We start from the raw sequence: 21,997 nt of genomic DNA, 5'->3' as shown, positions 1-21,997 counted from the left end.
CTACAAGTAACAGCATGGAAACATTGATTAATGTAATTTAAACAGTTCATATGGAGTTCAGTGACATTAACCTCCCACCCTTTCTTGCACTGTCACTTTTTTTTTCTCTTTCGCTTCCTGTCTCTTTTTTTTTTTTTTTTACACTTTCCATCTGGCTTCTCTTCGTCTGCTTTGTCTTTCTTTCTCCGTCATCTCTTTTCTGTTTCTGCCCTTGTCCTTCTGTCTCACTCTGTAGGAGCCGTTACCTCATCTTTTTAATCAGATGTTTTGCCGGTTGCTGTTGCTGAAGGCTTTGAGGGAACTTTACCACAGCGCCTTGGATTCTCTAAATCTGCCCCCGATTCCACAGCTATAGCTCAGAGTCCTATGACACCACCAGTACGTCGAAACCAACAATCCATGCCACATAGAAATGTGCCTGAAATGTCAAAAAGTAACTAGGAATATACCTGAAAATTTGCTACAAACTTTCCATAATCAACCTAAAACACACCAAGAAGTATTAAACGACTTGTCCTCAGTTATGCCTCGGTCACAACCGGCCGTACGTGCTCCTACGGCCTGTCTACGTGCAAAAAAATGCAAGAAACGCACGGAGGGCGCGCGTGTGACGTGCTGATTTTCAAGCTGCAGACCGGCCGCAGAGGTTCTTTGTCGTGTCAAACAAACTCTACGGGCGCTTACTTTTTTTCAGGTTGCAAGACAAACTTACAGCCAACGTGCGTCTTTCTCCACGAACAAAAAAAACGCAGCGATTTGGGAAACGCCAAAAATTGCACGGCCAAAAAATCGTATGTCCACTTGTGACCTAGGCTTTACACACCTGAAATACGGTCATATTTTCCTCTGGTTCTGAAAAAAAAAGCCCCCAAATATTTCTCTTATGCCAAACTTTAATCTTTACTTACATGCAACTAAAAAGTAGGAGTTCTATCAGAAATTCTCTCCAGAAACCACAAAACAACCACAACACATGCTGTAATGAATACTGCACCGTAACAGTCTTGTTATTGGTATGTGTTTTACTAATTCCTTGTTTCTATAGTAACAGATCATCCACGGGAACTTGGTTGACATTCCACATAACCGACATGAAGCGTAACAATAAAAATATTCCTAAATGTGTTATATATCAAAGAAAACGGTTGATTAATTGATATATGGTGCAGTTTTCTGTATATAGAGGTTTATTTAATATTTATGGAAGGAGTCTGGAGTGTCAGCACTTTGTAATGGTCAGTTAGTTTTCCCCCACAGGACAGTCTTCAGGACAGAGGACTTTGCACATTTTTGTTTCTTCTAACACGATAATCTACATGGTTTTTGTTCTTAAAGGCAGGGTAGATAATTTTTTAGAAGTATTTTCTGTTATAGTTCTTGAAATTCTTTTTATATCCTGACAGCAATGATAAATCAAATGCTTGGACAATAAAAAGTAAGAATCTGGAGTACGCGACCGTCACAGGGCTGTAAATAAAAATAAAAAAAAAGCAGTTTAATCAATTCATTCAGTCCACATTAAATGATTGGATGGCCTAACTGTTTGTATACCTACCTACCTGTGCGCACTCTGCCCATTCACTCCTTGCATGTGACTGGAGTCTTCCATAAGGCGAGGCGGACATACTGTATTGTTCAAACTAGCAAGCTAGTCGGCAGCTGTGACTACTAACAGTAGCCATATTAGTTGTTTTTACATTCATTATGATAATGCTGGAGCTTTCTTACATGTGAATGAGCATGAGGTAGTTGGATATGACAACAATGTGCTATGTTCCTCCCCCCAACTGTCCCTCTCTTTCATGGACTCGTCCTCCAGCAGTAGTCAGGCAGTGTGCGTTCATGTGTATCGAGTTTTTTCACCTGACGTCACAGGGTCACGTGACGCCCCGGTGTCCGCCATTTTGAAGGTCAAGCTAGCTAATGTCAACAACAGTAGCTAGTATGTTACTGTAGCAATGTTTATGTTCAGTCATTTGGATGACTGTTAAAACCTTTCAGTCTCAAGTTTTTCCTTTACTGTATTTACTAGTTTACTGTAATTATGATCCGGCAGCTATTTACACCGGATCCAGTGTAAATAGCTGCCGGAGCCGACGTCCCAGCCTGCCCGAGCGCGCTAGCTCCCAGCCTGCCCGAGCGCGCTAGCTCCGGCAAGCTCGGACGTCGGCTCCGGCAGCTATTTACACTGGATCCGGTGTAAATAGCTGCCGGATCATAATTACAGTAAACTAGTAAATACAGTAAAGGAAAAACTTGAGACTGAAAGGTTTTAACAGTCATCCAAATGACTGAACGTAAACATTGCTACAGTAACATACTAGCTACTATGTTGTTGACATTAGCTAGTGCTAACAGCTAGCTGCTAGTACACTGCTACAACACAGACACCGACCCTAATAATACAGTTCTTGGTCATTGCCTGGTAACAGCAAATTTATAACGGGCCATGTCTCAACAGACTAAGAAGTTATTTCAATGACATTTAATAACATTTTGTTTATCCTGAGGACCGAAAGTAAATGAAAATGTGAACAAACCTTAGCTGTAATAAGATGGCGACCACCGGCTCCAGGGACGACCCGCTGATGTAGGCATGTTACCCAGCCTGACACAAAATATTTGTAGGCATCCAAACTCTTGTACGCTTTCAGATCAATACCTGTGTATGGCGATGGGTTTTTAACGACATGGGTATACAGATCATGTGGGCCGAAGTCAGGTAAAGACGAGGGCTTCGTGTACTTCCGTACGTCAGTGAACAATCCTGGTGGAAGCAGGTAAACGTCGTTCTCTAAGCCTGCTAACCTCAATTTTTGCAAATACCTCTCCCTCTGCTCGCCCTGTAAATGCCCTACGTCGCTGGATAGTGAAGGTGTTTTCTGCATCTCGCTCCTTTTTCTTTTATGTTTTTCGTTTGTCGCCTTCCTCGCATTCAAACTGATTCGAGCCGTGACGTCCAAAATGGCAGCATCACATGACTTGGTCACGTGGGTGAAAAACCTCAATTGGAAGAGTAGCTTTAGAGGGAGGGCTAAATGTTGGGGTAGGATTTTTGTGGCTACTGCCTCGTATAGAGGCGCTAGCCACTATGTCATCGTGTTGTAAGAATGAGTGTAACAATCCCGCAGTGCGCGTACTCATACACGTGTGCTGATTAAAATGGCCGGTGAGTGTATACAGTTCGGTTCACCGTTCGAAATAAATGGACTAGATTAAAGAAATCACTTTCAGACATGTTTATGCTTATTACAGAGGGAAAGTGCATTCCTATTTTAAAATGTACTCCAGGTTATCTTTCTTTCCTCGCCTTCTTCACCCAGGTCCAGTGGTCTTCTGAGTTGTTATGGGAAGTTGTTGAAAAGGGTATTGAGGCCACTGAGCTCGAGTGCCAGGCCTTTTCCGGGAAATAAGAGTTTCGGTCATGGCGACAGCGTGTGTATGTCAGCCTCGGTTCGGAGGTTTCAGTTTCGAAAACTGTAAGAGTAGAATAATATAAAGTAGAGACACTTTGGTATATTTTACTTTTGTGATTTTTATTTATTTATTTTTTAATTGTTCATTTTTGTGGCTACTGCCTCTTACTGGTCTATATACTGTGTGGACATGGTATCAGAAAACAATTTTATTTGTAAGTAGTAGCCACGTGTACCCATAGGGTATCTATTTTTCAGTTTGATTTTCATGGACTTTCAAAATCTATCTTACTTTTGCTGATTTTATCCAAAATGACCTGCTCTGCCTTTAATTACTTCAAGATGGGGGGGAGGGCGCGGCGGCGGCTGGTGAGGGAATGCACGATCACATTCTTTAAAATTTCGCCTTTCAGAGCTTTTATTTCACCTCAGAGGTGCTATTTCATAACTCCTGGTGCTGTTCTGTACGTCTTGGTGCTTTGTCCCGTCAGTCGTCCTTGTATTGTGGACCAGAACTAAAGATGCAAACACACACTGTTGAACAGTCTTGGTTGCTCAGTACACAGTGGGGTTTCAGTAATACTTTATATTAAGCTTTCGTTAACTAACATTTATATAATGCCTCCATTAACATTAACAAACCATCAACTTCAGCATTAATAAACCACGTAAATGTTAAAGTAATCATGTATCAGGTATCACTGATGTTTGGTTAAATGTTACGCCCTACTCATACACTCCTGCATCGACTAATGTTTATTCAAGCTGTGACTAAAAACAAAATCAACATATAAATTAACAAAATGTAAATTACATCATGTTCCTAAATGTTTGTAATTTTCTTGCTGTGAATATTGGAACTTGATTTTCAGCCTTACTTCTGATTTTGAAAAAGTATTCATCCCCCTTGGTGTTTGTCCTGTTTTGTTGCATTTCAAGCTGGAATTAAAATGGATTTTTGGAGGGTTAGCACCATTTGATTTACACAACGTGCCTACCACTTTAAAGGTGAAAATTGTTGTTTTATTGCGACACAAACAATAATTAAGATGAAGAAACAGAAATCTGGAGTGTGCATAGGTATTCACCCTCCAAACTCAATACTTTGTAGAGCCACCTTTTGCTGCAATTTCAGCTGCAAGTCTCTTGGGGTATGTCTCTATTAGCTTAGCATATCTAGGCACTGGGATTTTTGCCCATTCCTCAAGGGAAAACTGCTCCCAACTCCTTCAAGTTAGATGGGTTGCGTTGGTGCACAGCAATCTTCAAGTTATGCCACAGATTCTCAATTGGATTGAGGTCTGGGCTTTGACTAGGTCATTCCAAGACATTTTAAATGTTTCCCCTTAAACCACTCCAGTATAGCTTTAGCAGTATATTTAGGGTCATTGTCCTGCTGGAACGTGAACCTTCGTCCCAGTCTCAAACCTCTGGCTGACTCAAACAGGTTTTCCTCCAGAATTGTCCTGTATTTAGTGTCATCCATCTTTCCTTCAGTCCTGACCAGCTTTCCTGTCCCTGCAGATGAAAATTATCCCCACAGCATGATGCTGCCACCACCATGCTTCACTGTAGGAATGGTGTTCTCAGGGTGATGGGAAATGTTGGGTTTGTGCCACACATGGTGTTTCCCATAATGGCCAAAAAGTTCAATTTTAGTTTCATTTGACCAGAGAATCATCTTCCATGTGTTTGGGGAGTCTGCCACATGCTGTTGGGCAAACTCCAAATGTATTTTCTTAATCAATTACTTTTTTTTTGGGCCACTCTTCCATAAAGCCTCGCTCTGTGGAGTGTATGGCTTAAAGTGGTCCTTTGGACAGATACTCCCATCTTCACTGTGGATCTTTGTAGCTTCTTTGGTGTCTTTGTTGTGTCTCTGATTAATGCCCTCCTTGCCTGGTCTGTGAGTTTTGGTGGGCGGCCTTCTCTTGTCAGGTTTGTAGTTGTGCCATATTCTTTCCATTTTGCCATAATGGATTTAATGGTGCTCCCTGGGATATTCAAAGTTTGGGATATTTTTTATGACCCAACCCTGATCTATACTGTACTTCTCCACAACTTTTGTCTCTGACCTGTTTGGAGGCTTCTTGGTTTTCATGTTGCTTGCTTAGTCGTGTTGCGGAATCAGGGTCCTTCCAGAACAGGTGGATTTATACAGACATCATGTGACAGATCATGTGACACTTTGATTGCACACAGGTGGATCTTAATCAACTAATTGTGACTTATGAAGTGAATTGGTTGGACCAGCTCTTATTTAGGGGTTTCGTATGAAAGGGGGTGAATACCTATGCACACTCCAGATTTCTGTTTTTTCATCTTAATTATTGTTTGTGTCACAATTAAAAAAAAAAAAAAAAAAGTAATTTGCACCTTTTTAGTGGTCGGCGCGTTGTGTAAATCAAAAGTGCTAACCCACAAACAAAATCCATTTTAATTCCAGCTTGTAATACAACAAAACAGGACAAACACCAAGGGGGATGAATACTTTTGCAAGACACTGTAACAACCGCAGGCATGTTAATTAAGGTCTTCATAGGGTGCTTCATTTTACTCATTGACTTGAATGTAGGTTACTGCAGGTGTAGATTATTTGGCTGAATTGGTTTATTGTTATTTATGATTTATTTAAGCTGACGTTCATACTAATTTAATGTGTGAAATGGCGTTAGTTAATGGACCCTTAATGCAAAGCATTACAGTTTTATGCATGCATGGAAGTCTCACAATGTAAAGTTAGGTTCTTTCTGTGTAAATGACTGTGTCAGTACAGGATGATATCGGATGTTATGTAAACATTCCAGAGTTTGTACCAGTCCTCCCTATGTCTGATCTAAGCTGACCCTTTTACTTACAATATTTACTACTCCCTGTGACATCTGCCATGCTTTTATTATCGTTAATCCATACTTCACAGTTAAACACGTGCCATTAACATAGAATGCAGTTGTGCCTCTAGCCTGACTCTGTATATCTGTCCCATCCGCCTCACCGGGTTTAACACTATGCATGTGTATATGTATATAAGGTGAGATGTAAGTTCACTCTTTGACCCATGTTAAGTGTGTCGGTATTTTAAATGACTGTATTATACAAAGAACAATCAACTTTCTTTTAATCAATAAATGAGTGTTTAGCTCAGAAGTTTTGGAATTTACGGTTTGGTTCCTTTAATGGTGCGTTTGACACGACTTACCAAAAATGGGCATGATTACAGTCCATCCATGGCCAGGAGTCCAAGAGAGCAAAATTGGCTGCTCTCTGGGTGAGAGGGGTGTCATAATCTCTGTCCGTCTCTCCTGTGTCAATCACGGTGACCCTAAGCTGTCATGAGCTCATGCTTGCAGAAGACGAACAACTTTTATTTATCACATATAGATAGTTTTCACATGACGTCACAGAGTCGGGGATTCCCTAGTGGCGGCCATCTTGCGGGTCAAGCTTACCGTACGGGTGACTGAGCACACATTGTAACGCGCGAGTACAAAGTCTTCAAAAGAACCCAAGCAGGCTATTTAAAGCTAGCAATGGTGCACACCTGTTGTATTCACGGCTGTCGTAATAGGTCAGATGACGTCAAGCGGAGCTTTTATGGAATTCCCACTGTACGGGAGCACGAAGGCGAGCAAACAAAGAAACTCAGCATACAAAGGAGAAATCTATGGCTTTCAGGAATCAACCGCAAGGATTATCAGCCTTCCAAACAGCAAAGTCTGCTCCGATCATTTTATAAGTGGTAAGTTGTTTAAATAAACAATCAATTGTGTTTAAGTTTGTTTTTGGAAATCAAAACATCGTGTAAACAATCTCTTGAGAATGCCTAACTGGAACCGCTTGAGTGTACGTTTACATTGTAATGTACACTTAATATCGCTCGTTTGTCACGTTTCTATTTGACACTTGTCACTTCACTCACACAAGGGTCATTTTTGAAAAACATTTTAGATCTATTCTGTATGCAGGGATGCAAACAGCGTGCCTTTTGGCGGATGCCGGCTTTTTCACGGCTGAATCGCGCAGATCCGATTTTTTTTTATTTTTTTTTTTTTTTTTTTTTAGGGGGGGGCGTTGGAGTGTCTGATTATAATTTCAAAGTAAATTCTGTATTAAAATTACTAAACGTAGCCGGTAATAGCGATGGTCCGTTTTGTTAGCCCCACAAGATGGTGGCTGGAGGGCGTTCCTCGGAATGCCGTGACGTCAGTGAAAACTATCTATACACTTAAATTCACATAGTGAAATTCTTCTCTTCATTTAACCCATGTGAAGTAGTGAACACGCACGCACACACCCTGAGCAGTGGGCAGCTATGCTACAGCACCCAGGGAGAAGTTGGAGGTTAGGTGCCTTGCTCAAGGGCACTTCATGTTAACCTAACCACGTGTCTTTGGACTGTGGGGGAAACCGGAGCACCCGGAGGAAACCCACGCGGACACGGGGAGAACATGCAAACTCCACATAGAACCTTCGAACTCAGAACCTTCTTGCTGTGAGGCGACAGTGCTAACCACTACACCACCATGCTGTCCCATGGATAGTGGGGCAGATAGTGGATAGTGCTTTCCTCCAGTTGTGTGACACATTTGCACTCTGTGATGCAGTATGAGCAGCAGTTTGAGAAGATGCAGTTGGCTGGCTTCATGGGTCTCGGAGGCGGCATGGTTTATGCTGAAGTTGCAATGTGTCATTCCCCGCTTACAACCAGGACAAGCCAGTGAAAACGCCCCCTCAACTAGAAATTTCAGCTCTTCAACTTGTTAGTCTTCTCAACTTCTTCTATTTCCTTCCTGTTTATGTAATGATGTCAGATCAACATGACTGCTCAGACTCTGAACAGTGTAAAGTACCCCTGCTCTACTTTTAAATTAGTTTATAGCAATATTGGCTATAGAGCTACAGACACAGTACTTGGTTAGATCTATAATGCTGACCATAATAATCACTGTTTTGAGAAGGTAATCAATATTTGAGTTATCACTAGCTTGTTGCTAACGCTACTCGGTATTGTCCACTGTTGTGCCTGTGCTGAAATTTTAAGTCTAAAATGTTGCAAGAAAGTTTGAAGTTCACTATAGTGGAACAGTACAAATAGCCACTCAGACCTGTAAGTGTTAAAGTAAAGTGCAGTTACATTACAGGTGTTTAGCAGACACTCTTATCCAGAGAGACATACAACAAGTTTTACCTAATCTGCAATTTTTTTTTTTTTATTTTGGAAGTGGGAGAAAACCCACACAGACACAGGGAGAACATGCAAACTCCATACGGAAAGACTCTCAACAACTGTAAGGTTTGAACCCGGAACCTTCTTGCTGTGAGGGGACAGTGCTGATCACTGCACTGCCATGCCGCCAAGATACAGTTAAAGTAGCTTTTTATGAGTTTTACATGATCAAAAGGCACTTTTTCAATGAGGGGTGAGAAATGACATTATTACAGCTTACAGTTACTTCTTCCAAGGCACCAAGAATGCAACGTTAAACCTAACCCAGCCCTCAATAAATAAATGTCGTTTGGAGACCAGACTGAGGCAGGGAACTGGCCAAGATTAAAGCAAAATTATCAAAAAATATTCACAATTTAGTCTCTAGAAGATATGTGGAGCTGAATAATAATTTAATGTTTGGGGTTTTTTTTTTAATAACAACTCCTTGATCCCGCTCTCCAATTCCTGCAGATGTGCACAACACACTGTTCCCAGAACCTACAGTGGTTCAACTGGAGTTAGCATTAGCACAGACTGTCATGACATCATCTTGGCTTGGCGCTGAATGGGCAAATCCCCACAGCAACGTTCCGGAATCTTGTAGAAAGCCTTTCAAGAAGAGTAGAGGTTATTATAACGGCAAGGGTGGGACTACATCTGGAATGGCATGTTCAACAAGCATGTGTGGGTATGATGGTCAGGTGTCCACAAACTTTTGGCCATATAGTATAATGCTGCTTGTAATAGTAAGAAATGGAAAAATTGAAAATTTCACCTTTTAAAGTTGGAATAATTAACAAATTCTAGACATAAATATAACTACATGTAGAACTGTTAAACAAGATAATTGTTTTATCAATATTGTAAAAAAAAAAATCAGAGATCATTTCGTACCTTCAGGAACTCTGGATCTGCATGAGTCAGTTAGTCATTGGGTTTCTTTCTGAATACACAATATTTTTAACCTGCCATATCTTTGCACATAGCTGACAAAAAGAATTCAGCTCAGTTAGGCTTAAAGCTACAGTAGACGGCCTTTCGATTTCATAAAATCGGTGAAATTTAGTTCCTTCTGAAATTTGGTCGTTGTGGTTTATATGTTTATTTCTGTAATATCTTACAAAATATCGGGCCATTCTGTGGCTGGGAAGTTATTTAATTTGAGGGGAATCCTGAGCAAATAATGTGCATGAAATCGCTTGCTTCGTGCAGTCAAGCAGACAGAGGAAGTTCGTGTGCGCATGCGCAGGTTTACCTTCTTCTTTTGGGTTTTGCGGCAGCTGGCATCCACAGTGTTGCATTACTGCCATCTACGGGTTTACCTTGACCGTGCGCTGACGGTTACGTCATTCTGTCGGTAAATGAACAGCTGATCACACCGAGGTGCTCGCTGAGCGCCGATATTTATTAGTTTGGTCCTGCGTTTCCTTTCCTTTGCAACATTTAATGTCTTTTCTTCTCGCTTTCTGTTACTGTAGTCGGTCTTTCACATTTCATTCACATGCTCACCTCCTCCATTTCTCTCTCCTGTTTCAAATTTGTATCCCACAATGCCTTGTGTGAACGGGAAAAGCCCACCACGTGGTGCATGACAATAGTATCTTGAATTGTGTCATGGTGAAGCAGGAAAAAATAGCGGAGAATTTAGGGCCACGTGGCCCTAAATTCATTAATTGTTCAATTTAAAAAAGCTAATAAAAGTGGAAGTCTGTGATTTGAATTCAGTAGCTTTCGGTCCACTAAACAAAAATAACTGGGTGTCAGGGAAAATTCTTTTTCTGACCTACACCTGGAAAATCTGAAAGGCAGTCTACCTTTAAAATCTCTTTTCTTTTTTGACTTCATTATATCTGATAATGGCTTTAATCAGATTTGAGTTATTCATTTTGTAAAGCCACTTGACGCCAGATAATCATGTTATTCGTGTGCACTTGTTTATTAGGGCTGTGTGGATATTCTTGATTTAGACTGGAACTGATAGTGATTAGACACTAATGATCTCTGGGATGATCTCATCTCATTATCTCTAGCCGCTTTATCCTATTCTACAGGGTCGCAGGCAAGCTGGAGCCTATCCCAGCTGACTACGGGCGAAAGGCGGGGTACACCCTGGACAAGTCGCCAGGTCATCACAGGGCTGACACATAGACAACCATTCACACTCACATTCACACCTACGGTCAATTTAGAGTCACCAGTTAACCTAACCTGCATGTCTTTGGACTGTGGGGGAAACCGGAGCACCCGGAGGAAACCCACGTGGACACGGGGAGAACATGCAAACTCCGCACAGAAAGGCCCTCGCTGGCCACGGGGCTCAAACCCGGACCTTCTTGCTGTGAGGTGACAGCGCTAACCACTACACCACCGTGCCGCCCCTCTGGGATGATGATGATTTTAAATATAAATGATTGACCATATTTCAGACTTCACCCACAGTGCTCACTTCCCATTTCGTTGTTCATTCGTCTGGCAGCTGGTCAAAAACAAGAGAGAGAAGAAGAAATCCCAGACTGGTCCAATTAATTTCTTGCTAAATGAGGCTTGCATTTTTGGAATATTTTTAAACCCTTGTTTAAAAAAAAACCCTGCCACTTTTTTCAACTTGACTATTTCTGTCTTGAAGTATCTTCAATCTGGTAGGAAGCTGTTTGTGACTCTGCATGATAACAACAAGCTGTAAATACGACTCCAAAATAAGTTGGAGATTAGCAGAGTGGAGCTGGAGGAAGTGTCTCGCAGTGATAAGTGCGTGGGGACAGAGAGACGAGTACGAGGGACACCGACTTATTTCATGCCTCTCATCTTCAGAGACACTGAGCTGCTCAGGTGACCGTAATAAAGAGAACACAACCTGGCAAGCAGAACTGAACACTTCCTCTCGCTCTGTGTGTGTGTGTGTGTGTGTGTGTGTGTGTACTGACTCCATGCCAGTTTGCATTGGCAAAGTTTCACGGCTCTGTTACTCATTCCAGTCATGTTCTCATGTTTTGTTTTAATCATCTTTCCCCAGGTGTTACTGGAAGAGAAACCGCTATTGTGTACATGAAGCGCATAAGGCATTGCAATCAAGCATGTACACATGCGGTCGAATAAAAATTCATCAGTAAAAACACAAATGAACTCCCCTTCCTTTTTCAACATGAGCTACTTTACCAGCCTAGCCTGTTTCATACTGAATTTATTTTATTGCATTTGGTGCATTCTGCCCTGTAGTAATACTGTACATGCAGTCATTGAATTACTACTTCATAAATCACACAAATCGATTAATTACAATTACATTATACTGTAGATCAATTAAATCGTCAATTCTGGCACTGCATAAATACTAATAAAACTACTGTCATACTTGTTGTTTTTTCATGTGCAAGGCATGAAAATCCTCACAAATGTGTAAGCTGTGGTTTGATCCAAAACATAATTCATTTAGTAGTTATATTTCATATAGATCTCATCTCATTATCTGTAGCCGCTTTATCCTTCTACAGGGTCGCAGGCAAGCTGGAGCCTATCCCAGCTGACTACGGGCGAAAGGCAGGGTACACCCTGGACAAGTCGCCAGGTCATCACAGGGCTGACACAGACACAGACAACCATTCACACTCACGGTCAATTTAGAGTCACCAGTTAACCTAACCTGCATGTCTTTGGACTGTGGGGGAAACCGGAGCACCCGGAGGAAACCCACACGGAGAACATGCAAACTCCACACAGAAAGGCCCTCGCCGGCCCCGGGGCTCGAACCCGGACCTTCTTGCTGTGAGGCGACAGCGCTAACCACTACACCACCATGCCGCCCATTTTATATAGATATTAAAAACTATTCCAACACTATTTGTTGTAGTTCCAGCTTTAAAACTACTGACACGAGTGTATTGTCCCTTTTAATATACAGAATATCAGAAATAGAAAACTGATATTTAGTCTTGTTCTGCCTGGTCTTTACAGACAAATTAAAATCATACATTTTAAAATGAATTCTATATTAAAGGAAAAATATCCACAAAGTATGACTTGGATATTAAAGGGATCCTCCAGCGGATTGATTTTCAAACCTGTTTTATGTAAAATTAACTGTAGATTAAAAAAAAAAAATCAAACTTTTTCAGAGACCAAATAGTTGTCGAGAATAATGCATTCATTATTTATTTAGAATACTGGATGGGCTTCCGGTGTTAGTGACGTATGCGATGACATCAGGTAGCGGTCGCTTGGAGCAACTCCGCTGTTTATATTCTCTGTTTACATCGTAGTTTTACAAATATTTTACCAAGTGTATCAGTTTTTAAATCGGTATGCCTCATTATGTAGCATATAAATGCCACAGTGATGCTAAAAAGAAAGAACAAGCTGGAATTAGACTGCATTTCTGCAGAGAAAATGCGAAGTGTGCTTCCTGAGCTGTAGCAGAGGGTCACTGACAGAAACTGGATCAGACAAGAGACCTCGCGCTGCAAAATCTTGTTTTACATGATCTACAGACAGCGTGTGGCAAAGTGTGTGCTCTAAAATCTTGGTTTAAAATGGCTCAACTCACAGTGTGACATGACACTTCGCGCTCTAAAATCTTTTTTTTATTATTTTTTTTTATTTTAACATGATCTACAGCTGGTGCTGGGTGGATTAACATAGAGAGTGTTTAAAAGTTTGAAAATCAATCCGCTGGAAGATCTCTTTAATGTTTTAAGTTATCACATGATTTTCAATGCTGCTAGATATATTTTCTTGGCTATTTTAGTTTAAACTTCTTTTCTGGTTAACAGTTTCCTATATTACCCACAATGCCAGTCAGCTGCCTGCTGATAGTCCTGTGAGTGGGAATTTATCTCCACGGAAAGATGCAGCAGTGCTTTAATCTTTTATGCTGGGATCAGATTACATTAATTCAGCCTGATTTTGAAAGGATTTTGTCATGGATGACAATTTTGCAGTGTCGGGTCTGAGTATGAACGTCAGGAATGACGGATAGGCTTTGTAGTGTGACATAATCGAAGAACAGCGATGTGGCGTCATTTTGTATTTTCTCGCCTATTTCAAAACTCCTACAACTTGTCCCTTGGCGTTACTTCTGTAACCATGATTGACTGTTTCTTGACCCTGCTCCCTGATGAAGTGCAATGATGTGAATAATGATAGGTCGGGGTCAAATTGTAGTGTTGTCAGTCTCCCGTAAGAACACAACAGGAATTTATGGCACTATGATTGCCAAATCTGACATGGTGTCCATTGTCTCATCTCATCTCATTATCTCTAGCCGCTTGGCTGCAGGAGCGGACGGCTGCTTGCTTGCGCTGGGTTACCTCTACCTCCTCCCCCAAGTCCCGTGTCATGATGTAAAATGTACTTGTGTTTTCTTGTGTTTATGTGCTGAGGTTTTTTAATGTTCCCACACTGTACTCCCGCAGGAGCATAGAGTGGGGGTGTTCTTTTTTTTTCTCCTCTCCTTTCCTCATGTTCTCTGTAATTTCTTTTTTTCCGTCTTCCTGTACTGTAAGGACAGGTTGATGGTCAATTTCACTGGTAAAACAGTGATAATAAAGGGTCCATTCTTCATCATCATTCATTTATCCTGTTCTACAGGGTCACAGGCGAGCTGGAGCCTATCCCAGCTGACTACGGGCGAAAGGCGGGGTACACCCTGGACAAGTCGCCAGGTCATCACAGGGCTGACACATAGACACAGACAACCATTCACACTCACATTCACACCTACGGTCAATTTAGAGTCACCAGTTAACCTAACCTGCATGTCTTTGGACTGTGGGGGAAACCGGAGCACCCGGAGGAAACCCACGCGGACACGGGGAGAACATGCAAACTCCACACAGAAAGGCCCTCGCCGGCCACGGGGCTTGAACCCGGACCTTCTTGCTGTGAGGCGACAGCGCTAACCACTACACCACCATGCCGCCCCCGGTGTCCATTGTAAAAGACAAAAATATAGTGTAGTCCAATCCCAGCATTAGTCTGTCCAGCTCTCTCACTTCCTAATCTGTAGTCTTATTCTTTGTGTGCAACCACGTGACAAAATAGTGTGACGTATGCATCCGCTGCCATGTTGGATGCAAAACATGCAAATCCAAAATACCGTCTCATGCAAACAATAACTGTGACGCATCTCTGACTTTCTTGAAATATAATGATTCTCTGGAGTCCTCTGCCAAGTTAAGATTCAGAAAATAAAGGTTGAAATTCATAGCTTTGACCTCATTACCATTGATCGAATACCCTGATATTGTGATCTATCTTGTTCTCAAAAAAAAAATGCACAAATAAAACAGTTATTGGGTTACTGGAATGGCATTGCAAATATCTCACCTGGCAAATTTGACCCACATTGTTCTCCTCGTGTATCCAAAAGCGCTGTTTGCGCTGCTTCTAATCTGGCTTTCTTCGCACATCTTTCATTTATCCTGCTGCTTCTTGATACTGCGAGATGACTTTTCGTCTTGATCTTATCATATCCTAAGTTGAGTCTTGGTGCCCAATCTGGATTTGTTTTATCGCGGAGGTTTGCCCGTGCTCCTGCAAGGTGAGAAGCAGAGTGTTCGGGTTAAAGTTCAAAAGTTCAGTTTAATCAACAGAAAACAGAGCTTTAATTAGCAACAAACTCTTACCAGATATAAAGTTGTCACCACACACGTGGGTGTAATTAGCTTTTTCCTCAGTTAAGTCCTTTATGATGTATGTTTTTGAACCACAGTATATGTACGGCGTTCTCTGAACAGTTCATCTGTTTTGTCGCTGTTTTAAATTATTTTAGGAATTCTGAAGAACCGTTTCTGTTTGTCACAAGTAGCATTAATACTGCAATTACTGTATATCCTGCACACAAAGGAGGCATTGTTTTTCTTGCTTCTGAGATCGAGCTGCTGACCTCTTCTTCTCCTCGGACCTGCCAGATCCATCCTGATGCCCTACGTCTGGTTGGAGTCTCATCACATCACTCCTGTGGAGGACGACCCCATATGGACAGTTGAAAGCCACTCTTGGAAGACGCTCTGGACACTTGCAGTAATGCTTTTATGGCTGAGGACTACAGTTGACTTGCTAATTTTAGGACTGCAGTTGTCATGAACAGTTTTGCACTCAAGTTTCCATCAATGAAGAGTTATAACATCAAAAAACTGACTTCATGTTAAAACTGTTAAAAATGTTATCATACTATCTGATATCACCCAAATGAGGATGGGTTCCCTTTTGAGTCTGGTTCCTCTCGAGGTTTCTTCCTCATGTCATCTGAGGGAGTTTTTCCTTGCCACCGTCACCACAGGTTCGCTCATTGGGGATAGATTAAGGATAAAATTAGCTCATGTTTTAAGTCGTTCAAATTCTGTAAAGCTGCTTTGCGACAATGTTTATTATTAAAAGCGCGATACAAATAAACTTGACTTCTTCACAGGCAGTGAAATCAAAAGGAAATCACAAAGCGTTGCAGCAGCTCACACATGAAGCGCTGGTTCCTGGTTGTTGTGATCATCCAACATGGCGGACCTCCGGGTTGGAAAATAAGCATGACGTCACATGCACACAAAGAATAGTTCTCTGGTAGATTGCTGAATCAGAATTACTTTATTAATCCCCGGGGGGAAATTCAAATTTGCAACCAAGATCCTGAATCAAGGAAGAAGTAAACATGTCTAAAAATAGAAGATAAAAATAGTCTTTAAAAAAAAAAGAATAAATAAAATAAATAAGTTCAATAACTTAAGTAAAAGCAAAATGAAGTGATTTTATATGCAATGATTCCTATATACATATATTGCACCTGAGTTAAGGATACATGGTAAGAAGTGTACCACAGTTATACAGTGGCATTGTCCAGCTTGACAGCAACAGGTAGGAATGATTTCCTGTGTCTCTCAGTTGTGCAGCGTGGAAGAATCAGCCGTTTACTGAATGTGCTCCTGTGGCTGATCAGCTCCTCATGTAGAGGGTGGGAAGGACAGTCTAAGATTGTTTGTTTTTATTTTGGACAGTGTCCTCTTCTCCAACACCACTGTCAGAGAGTCCAGTTCCACGCCTACAACATGGCCGGCCTTCCTGATGATCTTATTGAGTCTGTTAGTGTCCTTCACCTTCAAGCCGCTGCCCCAGCAGACGACAGCGTACAGGATGGCGCTGGCCACCACAGACTCATAGAACATCCGCAGCATCGTTTGGCAGATGTTGAAGGACCTCAGCCGTCTCAGAAAATAGAAACGGCTCTGGCCCTTTTTGTATACAGTGTCCACGTTTTTGGACCAGTCCAGTTTATTGTCCAAGTACACCCCCAGGTACTTATATTCTTCCACCACGTCCACACTGACCCCTTGGATGTTAACAGGGTTCACCGGAGCCCTGATTCTCTTCAAATCGACCACCAGTTCTTTCGTCTTCGTCACGTTGAGCTGTAGGTGGTTCTTCCTGCTCCACGTGACAAAGTTGTCCACCACCGTCCTGTACTCGCTCTCATCACCACCGGTAATATGTCCAATCACTGCAGAGTCATCAGAAAATTTCTGGAGGTGGCAGGTCTCCGTGCAGTAGTTGAAATCAGTGGTGTAGAGAGTGAAAAGGAAAGGAGAAAGGACAGTCCCTTGCGGAGCCCTGGTATTGCTGATCACTCTGTCCGACACACAGCCCTGCAAGCGCACGTACTGTGGTCTGTCAGTCAAATAATCTACAATCCAGGACACCAGTGGGGCATCCACCTGCATCGCTGTCAACTTCTCACCCAGCAGAGCCGGCCGGATGGTGTCAAAAGCACTGGAGAAATCAAAAAACATGATCCTCACAGTGCTGGCTGGCTTGTCCAGGTGTCCGTAGACTTTGTTGAGCAGGTAGATGATTGCGTCTTCTACTCCAAGATGGGGCTGGTAGGCGAACTGAAGGGGGTCAAGAAGTGGTTGGACCATAGGCTGGATCTGCTCCAGGATGAGTCTCTCCAGGGTCTTCATAATGTGTGACGTCAAAGCCACGGGCCTGTAGTCTTTGAGGTCACTGGGACGTGGCTTCTTTGGTACAGGGACAAGGCATGACGTCTTCCACAGCACGGGGACCCTCTGAAGACCCAGGCTCATGTTGAAGACAAGCTGAAGTACTCCACTTAGCTGGAGGGTACAGGTCTTCAGGGCCCTGGGGCTAACACCATCCGGGCCTGCTGATTTTCCTGCATGGAGTCTCTTCAGCTGTCTTCTCGCTTGCTCCTAACTGATGATCAGTGTGGGGGTGATGGGTGGGGGAGGGATGAAGGTGTTTCTTGGGGGGGGTGCTCAGCCAGGGGGTCTGTTGAGGAGGTGCGAGCGAAGTCATGAAATGGGGATGAGGTTGGGCAAGAAGAGGTGGGGGAGGGGAGAGAATGTAAAGTGTGTGGTTGTAGCCATCCCGCAGAAGAGTGGTGGTGGTGGGTTGGGGTCACGCCATCAAATCTGTTAAAGTAGATGTTCAGCTCATTCGCCCTTTCCACATTGCCATCCATTCCTTCACTGTTGGTTGGCTTGTAACCAGTGATGCTCTTCATTCCACTCCACACCTCTCTCATGTTGTTCTGTTGGAGTTTCCACTCCAATTTCCTCCTGTACTTATCCTTGGCCTCCCTGATCGTTGCTCTCAGTTCACGCTGTACTCCTTGCACCTCCTCCTTGTTGCTGGCTCTGAAAGCCCTCTTCTTCTCATTTAAGAGGGCTTTGATGTCCTTCGTTACCCACGGCTTGTTGTTGGGGTAACAGCTGACAGTCCTAGCTGGGACATTGGTGTCCACACAGAAGTTGATGTATCCCGTGATGCACTCTGTGAGCCCATCAATGTCGTCTCCGTGGGGCTCACACAGTGTCTGCCAGTCTGTCACCTCGAAGCATCCCTGCAGTGTCTCGTTGGCCTCATCTGTCCATCTCCTCGCTATCTTTTATGTGGTGGGCAGTCTCTTCACCAGAGGCACATAGCAGGGGGAGAGGTGAATCTGCCCGGGGGGGGGGGGGGGGGGGGGGGGGGAAGAGCTGTAAGCCTCTTTAACATTAGCATACAGCAGATCTATTGTTCTTCCCTCTCTGGTAGGACAGTTCATAAATTGGGTGAAAGTGGAAAGTGTTTTGTCCAAATTAACATGATTATAGTCACCTGAGATAGCAATGAATGCATTCGGGTGTTGAGTCTGTAGCCGGGCTATTGCAGAGTGAATAGTATCACAAGCAGTGTGTGGGTTTGCAGAGGGGGGAACATAAACAGCCACCATGATAACATTAGAAAACTCCCTGGGCAGATAATATGGACGAAGCTCTGTCATAAATCAATGCTACCGCAACGTGTAGCTGAGTTGCATTCTGGAACTTTGAGTCCAGCGTTTGTGAGTCCAGTGTCTCCACTAGTGCGTTGGAGTTCTCATTAATGTGACAAACATTGCTGGAAAATGGTGAGCGCCCTAACCCCGCCCCACCACCACCCACCCTGTATTGTCAATGTGACGCACAACTGCTATCTTCTCATATGAATAACCAAAATACAGCATCTGCTTACTAATTAACATCAAAATCACTTAACACATCACAAATATTTCTCTCTCTATATATATATCTCATCTCATCTCTCATTATCTCTAGCCGCTTTATCCTTCTACAGGGTCGCAGGCAAGCTGGAGCCTATCCCAGCTGACTACGGGCGAAAGGCGGGGTACACCCTGGACAAGTCGCCAAGTCATCACAGGGCTGACACATAGACACAGACAACCATTCACACTCACGGTCAATTTAGAGTCACCGGTTAACCTAACCTGCATGTCTTTGGACTGTGGGGGAAACCGGAGCACCCGGAGGAAACCCACATGGACACAGAGAGAACATGCAAACTCCGCACAGAAAGGCCCTCGCCGGCCCCGGGGCTCGAACCCAGGACCTTCTTGCTGTGAGGCGACAGCGCTAACCACTACACCACCGTGCCGCCCTCTCTCTCTCTCTATATATATATATGTATAGAGAGAGATTTAATGTGCTTCAGGGTGGACTTTCCCTTTAGTCATTTGCAAGTGTATGTAAAGCGACCTTGAGTCTGAGAAAGGCGCTATATAAATGTAAATTATTATTATTAGCCTCATCTTTTCAGAACGTGAATGAATCTTGAAGAACCAAAATCCATTTAGTCTCTTTTGTGAATTTTGTTCCAGCAATTTTGCGTGATAGAAAATTTGTTAAATTACATCATTAGCTATAAATCACCATAAAAGGATCAAAATACTCCTCAGAGTAAATAATTAGTGTTTAATGTTGTGTAATATCTCACCTTGAACACCAGAGTGCAATCTTTACACCTCTCTCTCTCTCTCTCTCTCTCTCTCTCTCTCTCTCTCTCTCTCTCTGTTGTGCTTTAGGGACTGTTAACCTGTCAATCATTCCCGGAAGGCCTCCTTTGCGTCGAGACAAAAGAAAAGAGAATGAGAGAGAAATCAAGTGTAGCATGAAAGCACAAAAGCAGGAAACAGAGTACACGCTGTAATAGCTACAAGCAAAATTGGCATCTTTTGAAAAGTGAAGAGGAATGATGGAGAGAGATAAATGGGGTCAGGGATGCCCAGGAGAATGATCTGAGACTTTGTGGTTGCCAGCGAAGAGCAGAGATGCAGAAACAGGGTTGTAGGGGACATGTTGGTTGTATTGATGTGGGTTTAAGTGCTGTGGACAGCCCTGACAGCGTGAGAGGCAGAGGGAGGAAGGGGCTAAGCGGGAGGTGGAGAAAGGCGGGTTGAATACATGTAATTCATTGCCATAGTGACCCACTGAGCTATTCACAGCACTGCAAGGAAGGTTATAGAAAGATGCAGTGAAGTGTGTGTGTGCATGCGCGCGGTGTTTAACTGTTCATTGGAGCATTATTATAGTTCTGAAAATTTCATTAGATTTTATTTTTATTTAGCATTTCAGTTAAAAAATATCAGTTCACTTTTGTTAGTTTTATAAGTGCATAAGTAACTTTTTAGTTTATTTTTATTTTGAGGAATTGCCTAAATTTTTAGTTTTAGGGTCAGTTTTAGTTTTTCAGGGCTTGCACAGCCATAGAGATTCCATATTTATTCCATCCACATTCACTGGATATGAGCAATCATGCGCTCTGATTGATTGGCTACTCTACTACTACACTATCAGCTCATATACCGTGAGTAGAGAAAAATAAAATGGCGGCGCACGCTGCTGAACTAACCAAGGACGAAATAAAAAGACTACTCGAAAAACAAATCCCCAAAAAATACAAAAAAAGCAACAAAATGTAGAAAGAAAGTGTTTGATGGTAAGAATGTATCTTTTTTTTTCTTTCCCCAAGAATTATTACTATCGCATTTTTCACAAATTGATACTGTCATTTCGCCGGTTTGTTTACATTCTAAGCAGAAATTATTTTCTCGGATGTTTTGTATAAAGGTTTTGTTTATCGAATTTGCAAAAAATAGCAATAAAAATGCTCTGTTTCTCAAAATCCAGTGAATGTGGATAGAATAAAACAGTTATTTCACTCAGGTGCTACGCGCCTCGTCGGCTATCAGCTCATGTACAACTCCATTTCATGGAATAACTGTTCAACAACTAGATATGACACAAGCTGTTTACTTCTGGTACAATTAGACTAGAGCTGTAATACAGCCTGACATTAGGCTATTCAAATGTGCGCAGGCACACAGCTCTTTTGCCTTTTGTCAAGAATGAGTCATTTATACATTTTTTTAACATAATTTATTCATGACTGATGTACAGTAGGTTATAGGCTACTTGGAACTTGAAAAAAATAAATAAAATGTCCTCTTTTAACATCGTAATATCTCAGGCCTACCCATAGTCTATAAATAGGCCAAAGCCTATTAAGGCCTAAAAAAAAGATTAGCGACAAAAAAAAAAAAAAACGACAATTCTAAACTAACATAGGTAGGCCTATTTGGAACTAACGAAATAGGCCTGACACGAAAAGTTACATAAAATTGAGATTGGGCCCAAGACGAACGAAAACTGGGCTTGCTTGCGGTCGCCTCCACAATCATCACAAATGTGAATAGGCCAATGCACCAGTAAAAATGTGTTTTTCTTAACAAATTTAATTAAGATGAATTCTAAATTAAGATGTGCATTTGGCAATCACAAAATTAAGATAAAGGCTCCACAGGCTTTGTTTCCCCACGTCTTTCCACAATCCGGCCTCAACATGGCGACGAACAGCAGCTGAAATTTAATAAAAGAATAATACCTACATTAGCCTATATGCTCTGTCTACGTTGTGCGTTTAAGACTCAATTAATGTTTAGTTATAATTTGGAAAACCTTTACTCACCAAGATTAGGCTACATGTTTTTGTTGAGGAAAATTATTGAATCCACTGTAGATGGCTTCAGCGTGGTTCTGTGCTCACTGATGGT

General features: G+C 42.3%; 1 protein-coding gene across 1 annotated transcript in view; it reads left to right on the top strand.

The window, feature by feature from the left end:
• dalrd3 (DALR anticodon binding domain containing 3) overlaps window positions 1-1,950 on the top strand; it is a 29,656-nt gene extending 27,706 nt beyond the window's left edge. The window contains exon 13 of the mRNA XM_060932173.1: window positions 236-1,950. Coding sequence (XP_060788156.1) covers window positions 236-355 — 120 coding nt within the window. The 3' untranslated portion in view covers window positions 356-1,950. The remainder of the gene's footprint in view (window positions 1-235) is intronic.
• Window positions 1,951-21,997: the final 20,047 nt, after the last annotated feature.

This window comes from Neoarius graeffei, chromosome 10 (assembly GCF_027579695.1).
Source record: "Neoarius graeffei isolate fNeoGra1 chromosome 10, fNeoGra1.pri, whole genome shotgun sequence".
In the NCBI taxonomy this organism is placed as follows: Eukaryota; Metazoa; Chordata; class Actinopteri; order Siluriformes; family Ariidae; genus Neoarius; species Neoarius graeffei.
The sequence above is the reverse complement of the archived record's forward strand: the minus strand, read 5'-3'. Positions and strand labels throughout refer to the sequence as shown.